Below are 21,923 nucleotides of genomic sequence, written 5' to 3' on the forward strand. Positions count from 1 at the left end.
TATTTTCAAGCTTTTGTTTGTTGAGAACAAGGCAAGGCCTGTGATTGGCTGTGAGTCTTGCTGGACTTGGATACTATTACCTGCCGGACTCATTCTGATTGGTTGAACAAGGGGTTTGCACCCCCGGCCCCCCTTTACAGATAAGTTGTTCTCAGTTGCTCGGAACTTTTCGCACAAGTTAACTTCTGAGCACTTGGCGGTCGCGCATGGGAAACAAGGGACCGTAAACATGAAGCTGTGTGGGACTTTTCTGGGTCAGTTATTTTAAACTTTCTTACGTTACACACTTATCTTTAGTAACTTTACAACATTACACTGAAGTCATAATTTGTAAATCGTGAAGTGTCGACTTTTAAAGCGCTGAAAGAAATAGAAATTTGTCTCCGGATTTGCAGTTGCATACCTCTAACCGCACCTCAACTGCATTAGCAATGGCATATGATGTTACAAGGTGCGAATTATTTATTTAACATTATATTACAATTGTTATACTTCACCGATAATATAATTCGGGGTTTGTAAACTCTGTAGTTCTCTCATTTAAAAAATGTGTTTTATATGAAATATCTAAATATCCACTTCAGCATCATACACGTAATTTGTTGCGCGAGGTTTGCCTGTGTTTCTAGATTTGATCTGAATGCTACCACTTGTTGAATTTCAACACGTTGCTCATCTTTCGCTAATAAATAATTTAGGTTATTGACCCAGTATCATTTAAGTTTTTGTTTGTTCGTTTTAGTGGGAGTGAGTACGTTTTTTCTGTTTGTTCTACAGCAAAAAGTAGCAGGCTGTGTGCCCACAGTGTTTTGTTTAACTTGATATCATATCTTCTCTAAAAATCTAGTTTTATTTTACATGCAACTTCAAACCTGAAAAGTCGAATCACATTTCACTCACAAAAATTTCCCGAACAGAGAATATCCTAAACTTCAGAATAGCTGCATTGTTTAAACAAAGCACATTTTGTTTCCCCGGGGACTAGCGACAGAGTACCGTGGGGACAATGCCAGCCCGCAGGCTCATTCAAACTTTTTTTGTTGTTGTCTGTCAGCTTCATCCATCTGTCGAGGGACTTCGTAGAACTGGGCCTCTTTACCTCGCTCTCTCAGCTGCCGCCTTATGCAATATTTATACTGACCGCAACCCGTCACAATACAGCTACCGGTCTGATTGTGGTCTAGACTTGTAGCTACCCATCTGCATCCTCACATTAACAGCTGGTTCTAACGAAGGAGAGTAAGTTATCCAAATTGGTACTGAACTGGCGCAAAGTTTTAAAAAAAGAAAAAAAAACACTTTGTTTTTATGACTAACCTACTATCCCGGCTGCCTCTAAATGGCTATCAGAACTCACAGTGCTCATTTGGCAGAGCAGTTGTGTTTTTAAATTGTTTAATCCAGGTATTTTGCCTAATCTGAAAATAACTTGCAGTTCGTTGGTAGAGACCAACACAAAGCCTAAGTGTCATTGTTTGAAAGACAACCAGATGCTCACGTCTTTCCCAGAAGACTTGAGAACAAACCTACATAAATATCCTTATTTATCACTATTTTCAATGTTTTAGTCATTACTTCAAAGAAGTTGCTATGAATATTTCGCTCTCTGTGAGGGGAAACGCAGCGGTGGAACTTGTTCTTTTATTTATTCCACACCCCCTCTAAGCGATAGTTGAGGGCCGCTGTCCAAGGTACTGCGTAACACCATAAAGGGCAAAACGCTGTCTGGGGTCCTGAAGTCACTCTGTGCACGAATTCTACGTTGTGTGTGTGTGTGTGTGTGTGTGTGTGTGTGTGTGTGTGTGTGTGTGTGTGTGTGTGTGTGCGTGCGACAGCGTCAATAGAAATGCGTTTCATGCCCACGTTTCTTCCCCAAGAAAGCGCATCACGAACTTCCACTACATTCTTATTTCGGTCTAGGGTCTAGTTATTTTCTCACGAATGTGTTTTGGGATAGTATATTGAAAGTTGTCTTCTTTTTTTCCTTCTTGGCCTTTTGTTTATTCGATTGTGGTTTGGGTTGTGTGAAGCTTCGTCGCACAACTGAAATCATACTGATGCGGCGTGGACGCCCGTGATTGATTTCAGCTCCAATGCATAACAATGGGATTGCAAAAAAGAGCCTGGCGCAAAGAGATAAGAATTTAATAGAATTTCTGAAAGGCGAAGGTTGGCTTTTTGAATATTCCCTCGTGCGCGGCGTGGAGACAGCAGATAAAAGGTGGCATTTGTGGAGAATATTCTCAAATGGCTTGTAATGAATGGTTGTCATTTTCACTAATGGTTACAAAACAACAAAGCAAAACAACAGTGTGAGCAACATTTGGGAGTAGTTCCAAGTTACATTTGCCGTACGTCTGTACGCTTGCGTCTTGGTGGAAGAAGAGCACAGTCTCTCTTAATATCACCTCATTTGCTGTCTAAATAAATTTATAGGGGGCTGGGGGGTGTGAAGTTCTGTTATAAGGTTTGTTTTTGTTAGTGAAAGTGGCAGTTCAAAATGATTTTCGGTGAAGATTTTGAATAGCATAATTACTTATCATGAGTTGGTTGTATGTCTCCTGAAAAATATTTTTATGCAGTTCATGTTTACACGAATGACGAGTGACACCTCAAATGTGACTTAAAGGAATTGACGCTTACGTGATACTCCCACCTTCCTATAAATGCGAGCTTAGAACGCACGGCATGGCCAAGAAAAGTCCATAGCGTGAATCACTGGATAGTACCACTTGTGAAGAATCATAGGGGGACGGTTCAGATAAGACAATTTGACGTATATTGTGAGGGTTTCTTTTAGATATTAAAGATGACATCATTGTGAGTTTTTCGGAGGAAACTTATTGCACTGTGATTTGAGCCATTTAGACTTGGAGTGGCCCCTTTAGTCTTTTCCTCTTATCATCGTTATTCAGTGCTCAGTGCTCTGGCCAACAGAAATTTGATTGGACAGTTTATTTCCTATCGGGTTCCGTTTGTAGCCTATACTTTGACACCTTTGCTTTCGCGATTTCCTGAAAATTGCGTGCGCGCACGCGTGAGTGTGTGCGTGTGTGTGTGTGTGTGTGTGTGTGTGTGTCAGAGAGAGAGAGTGAGAGCGAGAGAGAGAGAGATTGTGAGTGAGAGAGTGTGTGTGTATCTCTACATATGCGTATTGAATTATAGTGGGGGGCACCGACAGCCCAGCCCATCTGATGTTGTAGGTTTTACTACAGCTTTCGTGATGTCATGGCAAAGGGCGGAGGGAGGAGGTGGGGGACAATGGCTCATGAGGGAAAGGTAAGTCAATATTACGTTTTCTCGCTGACAAAGGCAAATGAAGCCATGTTTTTGCTTACAAACAAGTAACATTTACCGCCCAGTTCCGGAGCTTTCCACGCTCGTATCAGCTTAAGATCAGGCCGACTTTTCCTTTCGTTTGCATTGATTCCATCTGGATATTACAAGAACAGATATAATATAGTGATAAAACAACCTGTAAATGGGATATTTTGCTCAAAAAACTTGACAACGAATTGAACTCAATACAAAGAAGAAGATATATTTTGCTTAGGACGAAGCTCCCGGAATTATTCCATCAGACAGGTATATTGATTCTATAAAGATGTTTTCCATTATCATTGCTATTGCAACTACTACTATTACTTAGTAAACACTTTGACCTATCATATATTGTGAAATTGTAAGAAACGGCAACGTGTAGCATTGTATATTTTCTACTCACTGTGTTGGTTTTCTGTATGGATGTTTCGTAGTTATGTCCTGGAGTGTCAAATAGAGTTACTAAAGCGTTTTTAATGTTGATAGCCATATCGTTTACTTTGAGACCTGAAAGACATTTATATCTAGATCTATTCATTTCGGAACGCCCGACCTTAGTGATCAAGGTTGAATAATTATGGTCAGCGTTGTGAACTACAGTTTCGTACCTTGGTGTGAAATTTTGATGTTAAATCGAGATCGCCTCGGTTATTTGTGTATGTAAACGTATGCTTTTGTGGAAATCGATTTGTTGTGGTCAGTCATTTGCGTTTGATTCTTGAACTCTGGAGCTGAATGATAATATTGTAATATACAAGCGCTTTGATGAGGAAGTCTGAGTAGAGCGATAGTGTGATTCCAAGCGTTTCTTGGTAATTTTTTTCCCGAAGTTAAGCTCTAACGCTGGAAAAGTGATGTAAATGCTGTCAGCTATGGCGCTCTCGTGGAACCGTGGTGATGGCTGTTTGCGCACTTTAGACCTGATAATGTGTGCGTAGTTGCGTAGTCTTTCCTTCGTGTTATGGTCCCGGCACGTCAGTTCAGCATGTCATAGATTCGTTTATTTCTCTGTTCAATCGGTCTTGAGCTGTCGTGTGTCTATTCGCTATATATTTTCGATCATCCTTTTCGATGATTTTACAAGGATTCCCTTTTCATTTGTAAATATGGTAGCATCTGCTTACCAATCACCTCAACTGCTTTTAAGATCATATTTGCATTAAAAGTCATATAAAGCAAATAAGGCGAGCTATGATAATCCAGTCAAATTAATCGAATTATTATAACCCACACGTACTGTTCAGAGTTAGTTCCATATGGCTCTATGTAATTAAGGTCGAACAATGGGCGTAGCTCAGGACTCCCGGCCGAGTGCACGGATGGCGTGGAAGGAGGGGGTGGCCATTTGATTTTCTGCAGCAGAAAGTGGAGATGCTCTCTTTAAATGTCAACCGCCCCTAGTGAGATGCGCAGGGAAAAGTCATGAAAAGCGGAGCGCGATTGAGAGTTCAAGCAATCACACTCGTCCACCGCAACCACGGCAGCGCAGCTCTCTCTCTCTCTCTCTCTCTCTCGCACCTGCTTGTTTCTCATGAGTGTCTTGTCTTGAGAGCAAGTGGCTGTTTGCCTGCTGCCATTTCATTCTTAGAAAATATGTTTTCTTTGCGACATATCCAGCATCGTGTTAAGTAATGTGTCAAAGCACCTACAACAAAATGGTGGATCAATAGAATGCACAAGAATAATTCGACTTTGCTTTTTACTCTGTTCAAAAGTTTGAAATATAGGTTTTAGGACAACTGTTCAAGATAGCGTAGATGTATGGTAGGGAATGTCCGTCAACACCACATTCATTTTATAATTAATATTATTATTAGCAGTAGTAACTGTAATAGTACTACTAGTAGTGTTAGTGTTATTGTTGTTGTTGTTGTTACAACTACTAGCCTACTGTTTCTACTATTGTTACTAGCAGTAACACCATCATCACCTTTAGACTACCGTCGAAGAGTAGATTACTATCCTACTTCTAGTGCTACCACCGTTACTAAGACTTGCATCAGTAATGCTGCTGTTGTTGATGATTGTGGAGATGATGACTGTGGTTATTATGATGATGTAGAGCATTTATTAGTAAAACCTCTACTGCGTTTTATCGTTGCCGCTCCAAAATCTCTTTGAGTCCCCTTTTCACCCTGTTGCAGGCTATAATAAACGCCAACAATTCAATACCCTGATTCATGAAATCGTTTGTTTTATCTTCTTTCGCCTTGGAAAGCAGTGGAACTGGGGTTTCATAATAACTTTTAGAAGATTTTATCTGTGTGCGGAAATTGAGCAGAAATTTGACGGTGTTGTGGTTTGGGCAATTTAGAATTTAATATTGGCGGGGAAGTTATATGTTTTGCCACAAGCATTTAGTTTGTTTTTGTACTGTTTGTCAATGTTATGTGCTCAGAATTCAATAATTCCTGCTGTTAATTTGGAAGTAACAGATGTTTCTTTCAGCCTGGAGCGAAAACTGTACACTCTTTCCATTTCTATTCACTAATCAAACCTATATGTGCTTTTATTTTAATCAAAATGTCATATCAAGAATAATTTCCACAGCCGTTTTAATCAGATAATTTCGTGGCTATTTTCACAAACTACGTTTGAATACTTTGTCATCGGGTTATTGTGCCCATGTTATGCGAAATGTTTTAAAACGTACATGCAAGAGTAGATGTTTTCGCCCAATTGTTCTGACTTCCGTGTTTTCCGATGGTGTACAATTTAAATTCACTCAACGCCTTTGCGTTGACTGCAGCAGGTGCCTCGGGATTGCCGGAGTGGGAAGAGCAATAAACATGTCGAATGGAACAGCTGGGCCAAATTGCGCCCTTGTCATTCACATCACAGCAGAAAGCCAAGCCACGCAGGCTAGGGTCAGGGTCGCCCCTAACATTTATAAAGAAAAGTGCATTTGAAATAGAAGCCAGAGGCCTTGAAACGACGAATTGCATACACCAAAATTGATGTCGACCAACCATTTAGAATGCATCTGACCTGTTTATCATTGTTTTTTGAGCGTCAGTTACGTTAATTTGAGCAGGTGTTCTTGAGTATACTAAACTGCACTCTCACGTGATGCATCTCTACTGCTGCAACGAAAGATATACTGATTTAAGACGCTTTAAGTAAAACAAGTTTACACGAGTGTACTCTCAGCATGCCATTAAGAGGCTCTCTCTTTCTCTTTCTCTGAAAAAAAAATAGAGCTACAACTTAAGGGAGGCATGTGGGCATGGTGTAGAGGGCTAGGCATTACAGGCTGTCCTACTCCTGGTCTTGGTGCTTTCCTCTCAAGTCCTGTGAGTGTGTAATGGAAGAGCATCCATTCCTCTCAAAGGCACTTTGTTTCATTTTGACGTGAAGGAGAGAATAATTTCATTACCTTCCTTTGACCTTCAAGCATTGTGTATTCACCACTATTTGTGTGACACTATAAAAATGGACATGTTTGCAATGAGCTGGGGCTACCTGTATTGTCAAAAAGAGAGATGATGATTATGATGATAATGTCAGTTATTATTATTATTATTATTATTATTATTATTATTATTATTACAGTCATTATTATTGTTGTTATTGTTTGTTTTAGAGGATTGCACTGGTTAACATAATTCTTCTGTGGTTACCCTTGTGAGGAGCTTTCTCCATGTCAGCTTTTAATCACACAAAGTTACTTCTAAATCCTGCTTAACTGGAGATGGGCTGTGCAGCTGGGTAGCGTAGAGGATTACTGTTATGGCATCCTCCAATGTTTAATCTGAACTATGGATTTATGCCTGTCTTCAGTCCAAAAAGAGAAACTACAATGCTCTGATAGAGAATTCCAAAATGGAGCCAAGCCATGTTATCTGCCCCCGCCTGACTTTAAAAAAAAAACAAAAAAAAACTGAATCTGCCACTCTAGAAACACGTCCAGTTCTCACTTATTTGCAGCAGAAGCACTCTGAATTGAACATCTCAGGCAATCAGCTAATCATAAAATTTTCTCTAACACATCTCACAATGATGAAGTGTTCAACTCAAATAAATCTCCACTTCAGCGTGATAAGAAGAGCACCTGAGCCCAGCGTGCATGTCAAGGGCCGCTGAGATAGCTGATCTGCCCAAGGCCGTCCGAAAACAGCCCCAAAGTCTGGCCCCAACCCTTTCTCTCTCTGTTCTGTGATGGGGCTTCAGGGCGTGTCAGGCCGATTTCAAAGACCCCACAGCGGCACACTGTGCTGTTTTTTTCTCTCTTAAAGTTTGAGAGAGCAATGGGAGAGACTGAGTAATAGTGGTGCTGTTGTTGTCCGTTTTTTTCCTTTTCTTTTCTTTTTTTTAAGTGAAGAGCATGAAAAGTTGACAGATAAGCATTTTGTTCAGCGGCGTCTGTGTGTGTTTGTGTCTGTGTGTGGAAAGCGCAGAGAATGGTTTTGGGGGATTTCAAGTTGATAAACAGATAGATAGATGGATAGAGAGAGAGAGAGGGAGAGAGAGAGAACCAGACTGGGAAATTATAGTCTCATCCATATCTCATTGAGCTTTGTATCTGGCCTATGTTTGGCCTGCTTGCTTCAGCCCCACAGACCTGTGTGTGTGCCCACTCTTGGGCAGATGGAAACTCAACATAGGATCACACTGTCAGGAAACACAACAGATTGAGAGAGGGGAAAAGGTGCAGGGGTAGGAGGAGGTAAGTCTAAACAGAAGAGAAAAAATTAGCTTCTGTTTCTCAACGCTGTACTTAGGTGTTGAATCAAACATTTCTTAGGTCGTTTCTTAAACATTTCTTAAGTCACTGCTTACAACAAGGTGAATATTTCAATGCAGTTTATCATACTTTATCTCTCCTCATTCAAAAGTCAAAAATACTTCTGTTTAGAGTCTCTCCTTGATGTTCTTTGATTTCATTCCCCTGAAGTTTCATCAAGAGTTAAAATTTTAGGTTGTGGATTAGAGATTAGTTAAAATGCCAGCTGTGTCAAATGGAATGTGAATTGTGTTAAAAGAATATGAACTGGAATTCAAGTGATAAACTGGGATGAGTACTGGATAATTCCGCTGATAGGATATCTAGCAGGGATTGTGAAAAAAATGGAATAATCACTTTAATATTGCCTAAGAGAGTGTTAGGATTGAAACAGAAGGGATTTTGAAGGATTTTTTTTCCATCAGCCTTTATCACATTACTCTTTTATCACTTTAACTTGTTTGTCTGTCTTGCATAGAGGGAGGGAGGGAGAAGAGAGAGAGAGAGAGAGAGAGAGAGAGAGAGAGATGGGGGATGGGCTATTATCATGATGAAAAAAAAGAATAAAAGACAACTGATTTATGGGTGTTTTATTATTTACTGACCATACTCCCCTCCCCCAGTCTACCTATCTCAACCTTCTGCCCCCTCCCCTCTCATACTCACCCAACTACTAAAAGCTCAATAAAAATGCGCAAATTTGATTGATTCTAATAGCAGTCTGACAGAGATTCCAGCTGGGGTACTTTAATATTCATGTGTGTGTGTGTGTGTGTGTGTGTGTGTGTGTGTGTAGTTAATATATGATATGTGTTTGCACTTTTCCTCCAGTTAATAGAAGTGCAGAGGTTGTATGTGTGAGTACCCAACCCCCTTCATCAAGAGTACTGGCCCCACTGCAATCTATAATACCACTCCTCTGGCCACATCTCCTGTTTATAAAAGACTTTGCACTCAGAATAATGAACGATTGGTCTCCCCTTTATGGAACTTGGTCGATTGGGGATTTCTGTAAATCCTTTTACCGTCTCTCTCTCTCTCTCTCTCTCTCTCTCTTTTTTTTTTTTTTGGATCAGGTTTGGAAAGCTTTGAATTGCTTAAACTCCTTTCTGCTTGTGGTGTTCTTGTTCAGTCCCGTATTTTGTAGTTTTTTCAGGACCGTGGGTTTTTTGAGGAGCTTTTTTTGTTTGTTTGTTTGTTTTTTGTTTTTTTTTTCAGCTTGTCCTTTTGCTGATGCTTGTGTTTTGACATAGTGTTTTAGTTTAGCTGGACAGTTGAAGGGTTTGTCTGGCTCTTCCTCTGCTGAATCAGTCTTTTACACACTTGAATTTCTTTTTGCTTACACTTTGCTGAGCTTTAAAACAGATTCAGTCTATGATGCCTCTCTCTCTCTCTCTCTCTCTCTCTCTCTCTCTCACTCTGTGTGTGTGTTAGCGCTGATGTTGACAGCTTGCTGTTGTATGTTGTTTTTTTCCAGAGAATGAGTTTCGGGGTGAGCTCCTGAACCAGCGGTGGACCAGAGGCGACCGGATCAGCCGCTGTAGACCGACACTGAGACTGCAGAGCCAACCAATCAAAGTGAGTGACACGTGTCAGCCCACCCACCCACCTGTCATGCTCGTCCACTCAGGGAGGAGCCAACGAGGTGCAAGATGAAACTGCACATTTCATCTGCTTTAGGCCTGGCGGTCTAGATTATAAGAAAAGAGGTTATGTGAGTGTGTAACAGAATAAAAAAGTGTAGTGGTGTCATAGAGGAGGTGGTAGGACATTCCACAGAAGCGTGAAGAATGTTCAGTTTAAATCAGTTGAGACTTAAACACACAGAGCATTGACTACCTCTCTGAAAATTTTTGAGAATGTTCCCCTCTTAAGTTATTCTGCTCCAAGATGAGCATAATATTTCCATCCTCTGTTTGTTTTTGTCTTTCTGTGCAGTTTACAAGGCAGACAAAGGCAGTTTAGGAATAGACAAATACTGCAGCACTAGACTCAACTTGTTGTAAATAAAATTAAACGACAGTTTTCTCCATCCCATCTATCCACCAATCAAATGATTTTTTTCCCTTCCTCAACTTACCTTCTGGCGCTTTCCTACAATCATTTAGGGGGGGAAAATATTGAGAGGTTTCAGAGGATATGTCCTTGAGCTACTTCTCTTTGCACTCTTTCATTAGTATAAAAAAAGCTTCTCACTCACTCTCTCTCTCTCCTCCTTTTCTCCCTCTCTCTCCACCACTACCACTAAAGGTGTGTGTTTTTTCCTCTTTTTGGATTTTCTTTTTGTTGGGAGTAGTGGAGGGGGGCGGGGGTTTGGAAAAAAAAAATATGTTTACAACAATTCATTTACTTTTTTCAATAAAAGAAATGTATATTGAGATTCGTAGGGCTTTCTGGTGTATTTTAGGTATTAAGGTAGTTGAGAAAGAAATTTTGTAAGGAAAGAGAAAGAGAAAGAGAGAGGGAGAGAAAGGCAGTTGCAGAAGGCAAAAGCTAGGTCTCCTGGGTCTAGTAAAAGTATTTTTGCTCTCTCTGATGTAGAGGATTCATCTAAAGACATTGATTTATTGATCTCATTTGATATCTCACAAGGTTTGCAGTTTCAGGCATTGCTTTTAAGTGCATCCAATTAGAACTCAGAGTGATCAGCATCCTGCACTGTGCCCGTCTACTGAGTAGTCTGTGCATTCATCTGAGTTAACAGTCAGAGAGAGAGAGAGAGAGAGAGAGATAAAGAGAGGTGTTAGTGGGTTACATCTCTTACAAGATAATACATACACATACACACATAAGGTAATATTGCCTAAAATGTATATACACCATGTGAAGCAGAGGAGAAAGAGAGATGAAGTGAAATCTTAAGAGGCTGTTTCTTAACACACACACACACACACACACACACACACACACACACATATATATATATATATAGATATATACCACATGTACAGATGATTCACTGCACCTTTTCTCTATCTGCCTGAAGTGATTTTTTTCATACTGCTCTCTTGATGGATAAGTTGCCAATCACCTTGGCGACACTATCGGACTCCCTTAATTGGCTGTAGCTGTCCACCGGTAATTTTTTTGAAAGCGTCAGTCTTGCTGTCACTGGGAGGTTGGTTGCGTGCTGAATACTGCAGCTCTGCCTGGCTCTCCTGGAGCTCTCTCTGCTCTTGTAAATGTGGAAATGAATAAAAGGCTCATTTATGCACACCGGAGGAAGACGGGTGTCTTTGTGAAGTCATTGCCCCCAGCCAGCAATTTACATATAGCTGTCAGAATGCCGAGTGGGCCGGTGCCTTCCCCTAATGTACGGAGTGCAGAGAGGGACATAATTAATAATGTACAACACAGCCTACAGGGATGCATGGACCTCCCCACACCCCAATAAAACCTACACATGCTCTTCTATTTTGTTTTCATTCTTGGGCTCTATCCCTCTCTCTCTCTCTCTCTCTCTCTCTCAGTCTACTTTTTTCTCTCCTTAATACACAATCCTGAGTCAAAGGGTGTAATTAAAATAAACAGGAGACGAAGGCCAGGTCTGAATGTACATTAGAAGTCCTTTGAAAGAGATTATGGAAATAAGGTGAATGGTCAGCTTCATTCCTCGTTGCTTCATTCCAAGTGACTTTGTGCTCATGCACATTTAATGAGGTGGAATTTAAAAAAAAAAAAAAAGGTAGGGAAAAAAAAATCTGAACTCTGATGTGCTTACCTTTTTAAAAGAGTCTGTGTGTAGCTATGGTTACGCAAACATGAAAGCTATGTGAGCCCTATTACATCCTGTTTGATTTGCGTGTTGACTACCAACAAAAAAGGGAATGAAATGAAAGAGAAGAGTGAAAGAAGAGCACAGTATCATCGGTTTGAGAAGAATAATGGAAGAGGCTCATTTGTGGGTTTTTTTCTTTTTGTGTGTGTGTGTATGTGTATGTGTGTGTGTGGGGGGGGGGGGGGGGGTCACATCATGTTCAGAGAGTCTAAACTCTCTTTCTCTCTCTTCTCTCTCTTTCTTTCTCTTTCTCCCTCTCTCTCTCTCTCTCTCTCTCTCTCTCTCTCTCCCTTTCTCTTACTCTCTCTCTCTTTGGCTTAGCACAGATAAGTAAATTCACACGGTGTTTGTCCGCTGGCCTTGTCTATTTGATCCTCTGTGAGGAAACTTTCAACACTTCTGACTATGGGCACCAAACAGTTTTAGCAGAGTGTGTGAGCCCCTTTTTTCCCTTCCCCTCACTCTCTCTCTCTCTCTCTCTTTCTCACACACACACACACACACACACACACACACACACATGTCAACCCCACCTTGCTTCTAAGAACACAAAGCAAGCTTGTTGCTCAAGTACACATTCAGTGATCAGAAAGCAAGGGAGATTGTAAAGGGAAAAAGAGAGGTCCTTCCCTGCACCTGTATGTCCATCCGGATCTTTCACTCTGCCCCCTCCCCAACCTTCTCCCCCTCCCCTCCCAATCGCACCTCCCCAGAAAACACACACACACACACACAGCACAACACACTTTTTATCCCCCAATGCCCTCCCTCCTCACTGAACCCCAAACTCACACACAACACACTCATTCTCCCTTACCCTCAAAAGTCATCTATTAGCAGGAAGTCTTATTGCCAGAGAGATTGAAGGCAAAAGAAAGGACAGAAACAGAGAGAGAGTTAGAAGGGAGAAGAAATACAGAAAAAAGGAGACTGAAAGAGTAACTCCCATGTTTAACTCTTCTGTGTGTGTGCCAGCCCCGAACTGAGACTTGGACAAAGAAGCGGAGTGTAGTTTAGTGTGGGAGGGGTAGGGGGGTGGATGGGGGTGGGTGGGGGAGATTTGGGAGAAGGTCGAGAGGTGGTGAGCTCGTGCAACTGCGGGAAAGAGGTGGTTAGAATGAAGTCTAGTAATCAACGCTAATGGCTTCATTGTGCCTTTAAAAACACACACGTCCAAATAGCTTTTTTGGAGAGTGCTGAATAAAAAAAAAAAAAAAAAAGGCTCTGGCCCCTCTCTCTCTGATAGAGTCTATAGGTGTGTGTGTGTGTGTGTGTGTGTGTGTGTGTGTGCATGCGTGAAGTAGAGAGAGAGGGAACATAAAGGAGAGTTTGACACCTGCTCCTTTGTGACAGAAAATGGATAAACTCTAGTACACAAGCGATGGCGAGGCAATGAGAAATAGGAATTATAGTGATTTTGGAGTGACTGTGTTTTTATTATTGTTATCATCACCATCCATATTATTACAGTTATAATTATCACTTCTAGCTCCCATGTGGCTGCTGAAACAAATGGAGACTCTTTCTAGCGGTCGTGCCACACGCTCTGCTCTAGCACCGGCCAATCATATAGATTGTTCAGGTGCAATAAATTACAGAGATGAGTATAGAGGGATGGAGAAAGGGAGGGGAGGGCTGGTAGAGGGTAGCAGAACCATTGGGTTGTTTCAGCACTTTGATTTATGGAATTTTTTTTTTATTTCTTTTTTGGTCTTTTATTTTCACTGCTGTGATTCACCCCCTCCACCCCCTTCCACACCCACCTACCCTCCCTCTCTCTCTCTCTCTCTCTCTCTCTCTCTCTCTCTCTCTCTCTCTCTCTCTCTCGCTCTCTCTTTCTCTCTCTCTCTCTCTCCCTCTCTCTCTCTCTCCTCTGCTCTTTCTCCTGTCTATACATCTAGCCTGTATCACATTGCATTGGTTCATCTCCACTTTCACCTCTCAACCCTGCTCTGCTTGACTGAGGATAGAGTGAGAGAGAGAGTGAGAGAGAGAAGGGGGGGGGGGGGTCCAAGAATACCTACAGCCTGTCCGTGATGTGTTTCAGTGTTTCAGTGTTTCAATATATTATGTATGACCTCGTGGGACCATATAGAATATCCAATGTTTGTGTGTGTGTGTGTGTGTGTGTGTGTGTGTGTGTGTGAGCTTTCCTGTGTGACTCCTCCTCCCTAAGTGATGACTTGACTTTCTCTGTGTCTTTCATTCTGTGGCAGATGAGTCTGGACATTGATGAGAAGCGCACACGCACACGATCCAAGGCAGTTCGAGGTAACACTAACCTCTCTCTCTCTCTCTCTCTTTCTCTCTCTCTCTCTCTCTCTCTCTCATGCATTTTTCTCTATAAAAAGTACTTGACTGCAGTATTTTTTTGATTACATCATCAAAAGTCATAATTTTGTATCTGTCAACGAAGTTTCTGTCACATGACATACTTGAGCTCTTTCATGAAAATACCCTTTTCATGCTAGTGCTCTGTGTCCTTTGGGACTGAGAAAGGTCTGGGTGACAGAACACTAAGAGCCTAAGAGAGGGACTAAGGATCCACAAAGCTTCCTTAAATACCTGAAACCTAAAAATGATTTTCTAAAGAAAATATACTGGCTAGTGAATGTTTAATGATGTTCTGTATTTGTCAGTGTGTCCCTGACCTCTTTTGATTATTAGTTTTCAATGTCACCTCTATTTTCAAAAGCTTTATTTATACATGATGATGACGCTGCTGGTTTGTGTCAGTGCGTGGTCCTCACTTTACATAACATGAGCATATTCTTTTACATAGAATAACAGTATACCCTTTCTTTCTTTTTTTTTTCTTCTTTTAAGAGAGAATTGATTAAAAGCATTAGTTTTTCGACTGATGTTTGCAATTTTCGCTTTAATTTCACTTCTAACTAAACTACTACAGCAATTAATCATGGTCTTATGCTGAAGTCTGCATAGAGTTGTGCCGTTTCTCCCTCATTAGGGCTACATGTTTCGGCTGATTCAGGTGTTCTTTGCAGCAAGCGCATTGGCATGCCTGTGTGTGTGTGTGTGTGTGTGTGTGTGTGTGTGTGTGTGTGTGTGTGTGCATGCAAGTGTGTGTGTGTGTGTGTGGGTGGGTCGGTGCTTTTTTTTCAGGATATTGCAGTCATGTATGTTTCTCTGTGACATATCCAGGGATTTCTGTGCATTTGTGATTTATTGATTATGGCTCTCTGTGGTTATTTGTGTTGCATTTCTTTCTACATTTTCCCAATCTTTGTTCTCTCTGTTGCAGTTTCTACAGAGCTTGTGGCACAAGACCTGAGGTAAGACAGATATCTTTGTAAAGATTTTGCTTTTGTGGCTCTTTTTTATAGCTGCATGTGATAATCCAGATATGGACATGTTACATTTACATTGTGAACACACAGCCTGAAAAACAGACCTGTGTCTGTGGTCAAGACAGGCATGTTAAGACTGGAAGTGTAAGTGACACTGGATGAAGGAGCTTGTTTTTTGTTTAGAGCCTGTGTTTGGTCGCCATCTGACTGTTAACAACCTACAGCCAATTCCCTCAGCTGAAAAATATGTAGCATGCATGGACACATGCACACACACACACACATACTCTCTCTCTCTCTCTCTCTCTCTCTCTCTCTCTCTCTCACAAGCACACATACATACAAACACACAATAACACAGAACCAACAATACATATCGAGCCAAACAAACAAACCCAACCAAACATTCAGTATAGTTGTGTGTAGATTGTGTATGATATGAGGATAGATACCGTACCCTGATTAAGTTTGCTGTGGAGCATGTCTCAGTTTACCCTGATATCAAACAGAGTCACTGGATATCCAGATCAGCATCTAATCTTACAGCCCTGTCCTCTGATGAATTCAAAATATCTTTATGAGAGAAGCTGTTTTAACTTTATAATCACAGATCCCTGCTTGCTAATTAACCTGCTTGTCTGTGCACTTGCATGGCCAACATACACCATCTGCCATGACCCACTCGCTGTCTTTTTTTTCTCTCTCTCTGTTTTTTCCACTCATCCTTCTCATTTTCACACACTTCACCTCCAAGCCTTGATCAGTGAAGAGTGTTTAAATGTGTTTAGGTGAAGCCCCCCCCCCTTCTCTCTCCGTGTTGGAAATGAAATGCAGTGTTTTAATAAATGAATGGATTAATAAGAGTAATTGGCAGGGGATTGCTGAGAAAGGTTAACGATAATTGAAATTAACAGCTTTGGCACAAATGTGTCTCATATAATGGAAAAGTTCAATTTAAACTGTATGGAGGACCGAATTCAGTAAGGAAATGGGATTGAGTGAGTACAGTGCTGTGATTTCAACAGGACAGAAGTCATGTTAAAAGTCCCTGTGCCATATACTTGTCTGGAGCTTAATCACAACTACAAATATCTAGTGTGTGTGTGTGTGTGTGTGTGTGTGTGTGTGTGTGTGTGTGTGTGTGTGTGAGTGAGTGAGTGTTTGTGTAACAGTTTGTGATTATCTTTGTGTAGATTACATTAATCCTATCTTGTCAATGAATGCACTGATTATGAAGCATCTGAAAATTCACACACACACACACACACACACACACACACTCAAACACACACAGCCGTACACACATTTACACACAAAACAAATCGTCTTAAAAAAAACATACTAATTTGAACCCGTCTATCTCTGACTCCATTCAGCTGCCCTACGCCAGGATGCAATGGTTCTGGCCATATCAGTGGAAAATATGCCCGACACAGAAGGTATGGCAGTCAAACCCCCTTAGCGTCCAAGCCCCTTAACCTCTCACATACCCACTGGACCCCCACCCCCCAGTCCCCCAAGTCCCACCAGTCCGCTCCCGTCTCTCTCAGGATCCCTGTCTGCCACCTACAAGCCCCTAAACCTCCTGTAGCTCTCAGTGGAACACACATCTTTACACTGTTTCTTCCTCAACCCAGCTGGGCAGGCGAAGGCCTGTAGGCAGGGCACTGAGTCGTGTCTCCTGCTTATTAGAAAGATATTACAATCCTGCTTATTTACATGTGTATTCATTCAGGAGCTCATTTTAGATGCTTTGTGTTTATAGATCTATCAGGGCCTCACTCACTTAGGCCTGGTTCCTAGGTGAGGGATTTATTGAATTCTATCCTCCACTGCTTCTCTCTCACTCTCTTGTGCTCTATCCCTTTCTCTGTCTCTCGCTCCCTCTCTCCCTCTCTCTCTCTCTCTCTCTCTCTCTCTCTCTCTTTCTCTCTCTTTCTCTCTCTCTGTGCTCGTCAGCTAATTAAACGTTCCAGTCAATTGACTGTGACTTATGAGTATTGAGTTGGAACAGCACCCCCTGCTGGTGGAGTCTAAGCATCACTCCATTGCTCATCGCAGCACTATTCACAGCATGTAGAGTCACGGATTGGCATGTGCTTGCTGCCTTGCTTGTTGCTGCTTTTGTTTTTGCTGCTTTTAAACACTGAGCTGTGCAAGCAGAGACAAAACAAGCTTCCTCATGCACTTTTGTACCCTCTCTTCTCTCCCTCTTTCTACTATTGTTCTCTCTCAATCTCTTAACCCCTAGTGCACTAAGCTGCCCATTAGCCAGGAAGAGGCGGATCCAAGAGGCAGAACCAGACCAAGAGCAGCCTGTATCCAAGAGGAAGTCCCACCCACTGAAGCTAGCTATGGATGAGGGTTTCAGTGTGGACAGTGATGGGAGCAGTGAGGAGACAGAGGTGAAGGAGGAGGAGGAGGAGGAGGAGGAGGAGGAAGAGGATGCAAAGGGTGCAAAGCCTCAGAAGCAGGAACTGGAGGAAGAAGGTGATGAAGAGGAGCAGAGAGAGCAGAGAGAGCAGAAAAATGAGAATACAAATGCAGAAGAGGCAGATGAGGGTGAGAATTCATTTGGCATTGAAATGATAAACACTGTCGTGTTTGCATAGTTGTAAATTTTGTAGATTTTCTTTACTTATCAGGTGTTATTCCACCAGTAATTTAACTGCCATGACTGTTATTATTTGTATTATAATAAAGATATTCATTTGGTTCTTTATGAAAGCAGTAATAATCAATACAGGATTTATAAGTCTTGTCCCATCTTCTGTTTGTTTTCCGGGGCACAGAGGAGTGTATGATCATTGAGGAGTCCAGCACAGAGAAGCCAAAATCCTCCAGTGGGGAGGAGTATTCCAACTACCAGCAGATGGTGGCCAGCTCCCTGCTCCACCTTGGCCAGGCCTCCATCAACCAAGCTCCATCTCCTCACAGGCCCCTCGCCATGGAAACGGATCAGCAAAACCAGGAGACGACAGAACGCTGTGTTAGGGATACTGAGGAAGAGGAAGGCGAAGAGCAGTTAGCTGAGAGAGACGAAGAGGAGATAGGCCAAAAGGAAGCTCCACGCTTTAATGACAATAAAGAGGAAGAGAAGATGGATGGTGAGGAGAATGAAAATGGAGAGAAAGAGCAGCAGAAAGAAAGTGATCACCAGTACTTCAATGAAGAACTTCAAACGCCACAGGTTGAGGAAGAGGAGGATGGACAGGAAGAAACAGAAATCAAGAGCCAGAGGGAAGAGATGATGGACGATGAAGATGATGATATCAAGGAATCAGAGAGAGAACAGGCAACTCACAAACCCTCTGACCCCATCCCCAACGTCACTTTTCAGGAAACTGAGATGAACGACAGCCACCGGGTTACCACCCGAGAGGCCTACGTTACCCACAAACCCACATCACCAGAGAACTACAACTCCTACAAGGCCGCAGCGGCCCCCGAGGTGATCGAGGTCCGATCAGAGCAATCGGAGAAAGATTACGTAGACGGCGATGATGACGATGAGGAAGACGATGACAGTCTGTCTCAGAGGTCTACGGTGACAGACGAGTCGGAGATGTTTGATATGACGCGCGGAAACCTGGGACTTCTGGAACAGGCCATCGCCCTGAAGGCAGAACAGGTCAAGAGTCCTCGAGAGATCGGACGAATCCCCGAACACCATCGCTATTTTCCTCTGGACGACCGCTCCAGCAAACATTTGGAAAACATACGCAAAACCTACTTCAGTAAAGGTACAACACTGTGCTCATAGCTTCACATTAATTTCCTCACTCATGCGCGTTTTCACATACAAAGCAGTTTATTTTCCCCACAAACTCTACATATTGTGCATGTTTAATTAGCACGCATAAATAAACAACAACACAGCGGTAATCGTACACAAGATAAGAGCAGACATAGAGGCCATGCACACAGTCAGATAAACATCAGAGAACGGCTGTTCCTTTAATGGTGTAGTAATCTGGTGAATTTAAATGGATGGAATGAATTGGTTTCCATGGATAAACTGGTGCCCCACTCTGTAATTACTGGAGGAAGTACTTAGTGAGAAAGTGAGAGAGGGAAAGGGGGAAGAGAGGCTGTAATTAGATTGGTTTGGTGTTTGTTTATTCGTTTATTGGTTTTTGTTTTCGTGTTGTTCTGTTCTGGGTTGGCACCATGCCCAGTCACTCTGCCGTTCATGTCACTGAGCACGCTCAGTGGGGCTTACCCCCTCCCTTTGGCTGCTTTCCTCATGGTCTGTCCAGCTTTAATTAGAAGGTGCATGTCTCGTTAACATTTGAACAATCAATTAAGAGGCCAGTAGAGCACTGCATACCTCCTTCTCAACCCTCTACCCCCCCCTGCCCACCCCTTCCTTCTTTTCTTTCTCTCTCCCTCTTTCTCACTCTCCTGTGTAATGTGTGGAAATAAACCTTGCCATGATAAAACTCATTTTATGGGAACCATTTTTCAATATAAGGTCCAATAAACCCCCAGAGCAGCCAATGATAATAATCCCATATTAAATTCACCAAACATTCTCGCATATAATGACCACTATTATCACCATAAATCTGTTCTCTCAACGGCCTTTAGGCTTGCAGGAACAGTTTTAAATAAGGACATTGATAATACTGTGCAGTTATATGTATGTACATTTCTTTCTACAACCATTTTTTGGATGTGACACGTTTCTGACAAGACTGGCATGATCTGATGGACAGGTTCTTTGACCCGCCCCCTCACAGAGAGCTCCCGGCCAGAGAAGAAAGAGGTCAAGTGCCCCACCCCTGGCTGTGATGGCACAGGTCATGTGACCGGACTCTACCCGCATCACCGCAGTCTGTCTGGCTGCCCACATAAGGACAGAATCCCACCTGAGAGTGAGTAATGGCCAAATAAAACTATGCTGTAGAGTTTATAAGATCACTGATATCACTCTGTGAATGATACTCAGTTCTGATGTCCTGTACTTAGACAACAGAGTATCATTGTTTTCTACTAACACAAATGGAATAGCACACAAGCACACAAAGTCATTAAGTCTGAGGAACCCCAGAATATACTGCAAATATTGTTTGTCTAAAAAATCTAATGCCGTAGTAAAGCAAGCTATTCTAATTATACTTGAAGTTTGTTTTGTGGTGATGACCCAGGCTTTATTCATATGGCCTTTTCTGAGTGTATTTCTGGTGCATAATCAAATATCTAATCTTTAATTTCAGTGCGGAGGGATTTTTTTTAGAGAGCTTTTTGAAGAGCTTTTTTTTTTAGAGAGCGCAGTACTGCTTTGCATTTTGTAAGAGTGAAAGCAGCGGCTTAACCCCTCCCTCTCTTTCTGTGTGTGTGTGTGTGTGTGTCTTTTCAGTCTTGGCCATGCATGAGAATGTGCTGAAGTGTCCTACTCCCGGTTGTACAGGACAGGGACATGTAAACAGTAACCGTAACACACATCGCAGGTACTTTTCCATCACCCTGTCTGTCATGGCACCACATACGCACTGAGACACAGTCCTGTTTGAATGCATTTTGTATGAGCCATCTATCATAGTGCAGTGAGACACAGAGTGTGAAGGAAGTGGCAGTTAAAGTTTGGGATTTTGGCAAAATCATGTTCATTTACAGTAATGTATATAAACACAGAGAAGTATCTACAAGTGTTATTGCTTAACTGTCTCTGTAGTTGTGGTTTCACACACCAGAGAGGCTAACTTCATGGATTGTTTTAAGACTATTAGGTGCATTTTTATGATCACTCCAGTCATAATCCATCTGTCCTGTGGTTTGTCAGTTTGTCCGGATGCCCTATCGCAGCAGCTGAGAAGCTGTCTAAGAGCCATGACAAACAACACCTGTCTCAGCCAATGAGTGAGCACCCCAAAGGAAGCCCCAACTCTGACCGTGTACTCAGGTAAGCCTCAGTAGCCTCTGAACAGCATGTGTGTGCGTGTGCGTGTGCGTGTGCGTTTGCGTGTGCACATGTGCCTGCCTGTGTGTGTGTGTGTGTTTGTGTGTGTCTGTGTGTGTGTGTGTGTGTGTGTGCGCGTTTGTGTGCACGTTTGTTTGTGTGTGCATTTGTGTGTGTACATGTGCATACATGTGTGTACATGTGCATACGTGAGTGCTTAGGCGCTTTGGTTTGACTAGTCATGCCTTACTCCCGACCTCTGGCGTCACCTGTCTATCCCTGTCTTTGATTAAAACACTCCTTCAGTGCATCTTTTACCTATCAGCACATCTGTCAATCACAGAGAAAGGCTAGAGCTGGTTAGCACAGCTCACAGTCACTAAAGGACAAGATCCATTCGGCCTGGCGTGATTAGCCAGGCATTTCTGAGACCTTGTTTTTCTGCTTGTTGAACCTCTTTCTCTCTCTCACTCTTTTCTGAAGAATTCTAATGAGAGAGCAGACTTGAGGAAAATGCTAGGTGTTTGTGCTCAATCCCTGCTATTCTAATTATGCTCCAGATAAGCTAATTATTGAACTCGCAGGGCATTGAGAACAGAAAAAAATAATTACTTTCCTTAAGGACTCCCGTCTGTGGTCAGACAAAGCAGAGAGAATTTAAATATAATAAACCTAGTCTTGTCTTCTTATTATTATTATCATTATTATTATTCAAATGAGTATCAGCATAGTGCAAACCCTATTAAGAGAACACAGGAAACTCACCAGAGAGACCTTGAGCCATTTCAGATGCCTCTCTGCTTTAATGGAATTCACATATTTGGTGGAGAGTGTGGAATCATCATGGAATATACAAGCAATCAGTGGCAGTAATCCTAGGCCTTATTGTTC

General features: G+C 42.1%; 1 protein-coding gene across 1 annotated transcript in view; it reads left to right on the forward strand.

Annotated features, from left to right (window-relative positions):
• The first annotated feature begins 229 nt into the window (after positions 1–229).
• The window catches only part of myt1b (myelin transcription factor 1b), a 29,060-nt gene continuing 7,366 nt past the window's right edge, over positions 230–21,923 (forward strand). The window contains exons 1-11 of the mRNA XM_030767426.1: positions 230–254; positions 9,522–9,622; positions 14,039–14,093; positions 15,085–15,115; positions 16,507–16,569; positions 17,382–17,584; positions 17,618–17,692; positions 17,923–18,873; positions 19,873–20,007; positions 20,493–20,583; positions 20,916–21,035. Coding sequence (XP_030623286.1) covers positions 230–254; positions 9,522–9,622; positions 14,039–14,093; positions 15,085–15,115; positions 16,507–16,569; positions 17,382–17,584; positions 17,618–17,692; positions 17,923–18,873; positions 19,873–20,007; positions 20,493–20,583; positions 20,916–21,035 — 1,850 coding nt within the window. The remainder of the gene's footprint in view (positions 255–9,521; positions 9,623–14,038; positions 14,094–15,084; positions 15,116–16,506; positions 16,570–17,381; positions 17,585–17,617; positions 17,693–17,922; positions 18,874–19,872; positions 20,008–20,492; positions 20,584–20,915; positions 21,036–21,923) is intronic.

This window comes from Chanos chanos, chromosome 3 (genome assembly GCF_902362185.1).
Source record: "Chanos chanos chromosome 3, fChaCha1.1, whole genome shotgun sequence".
NCBI lineage: Eukaryota > Metazoa > Chordata > Actinopteri > Gonorynchiformes > Chanidae > Chanos > Chanos chanos.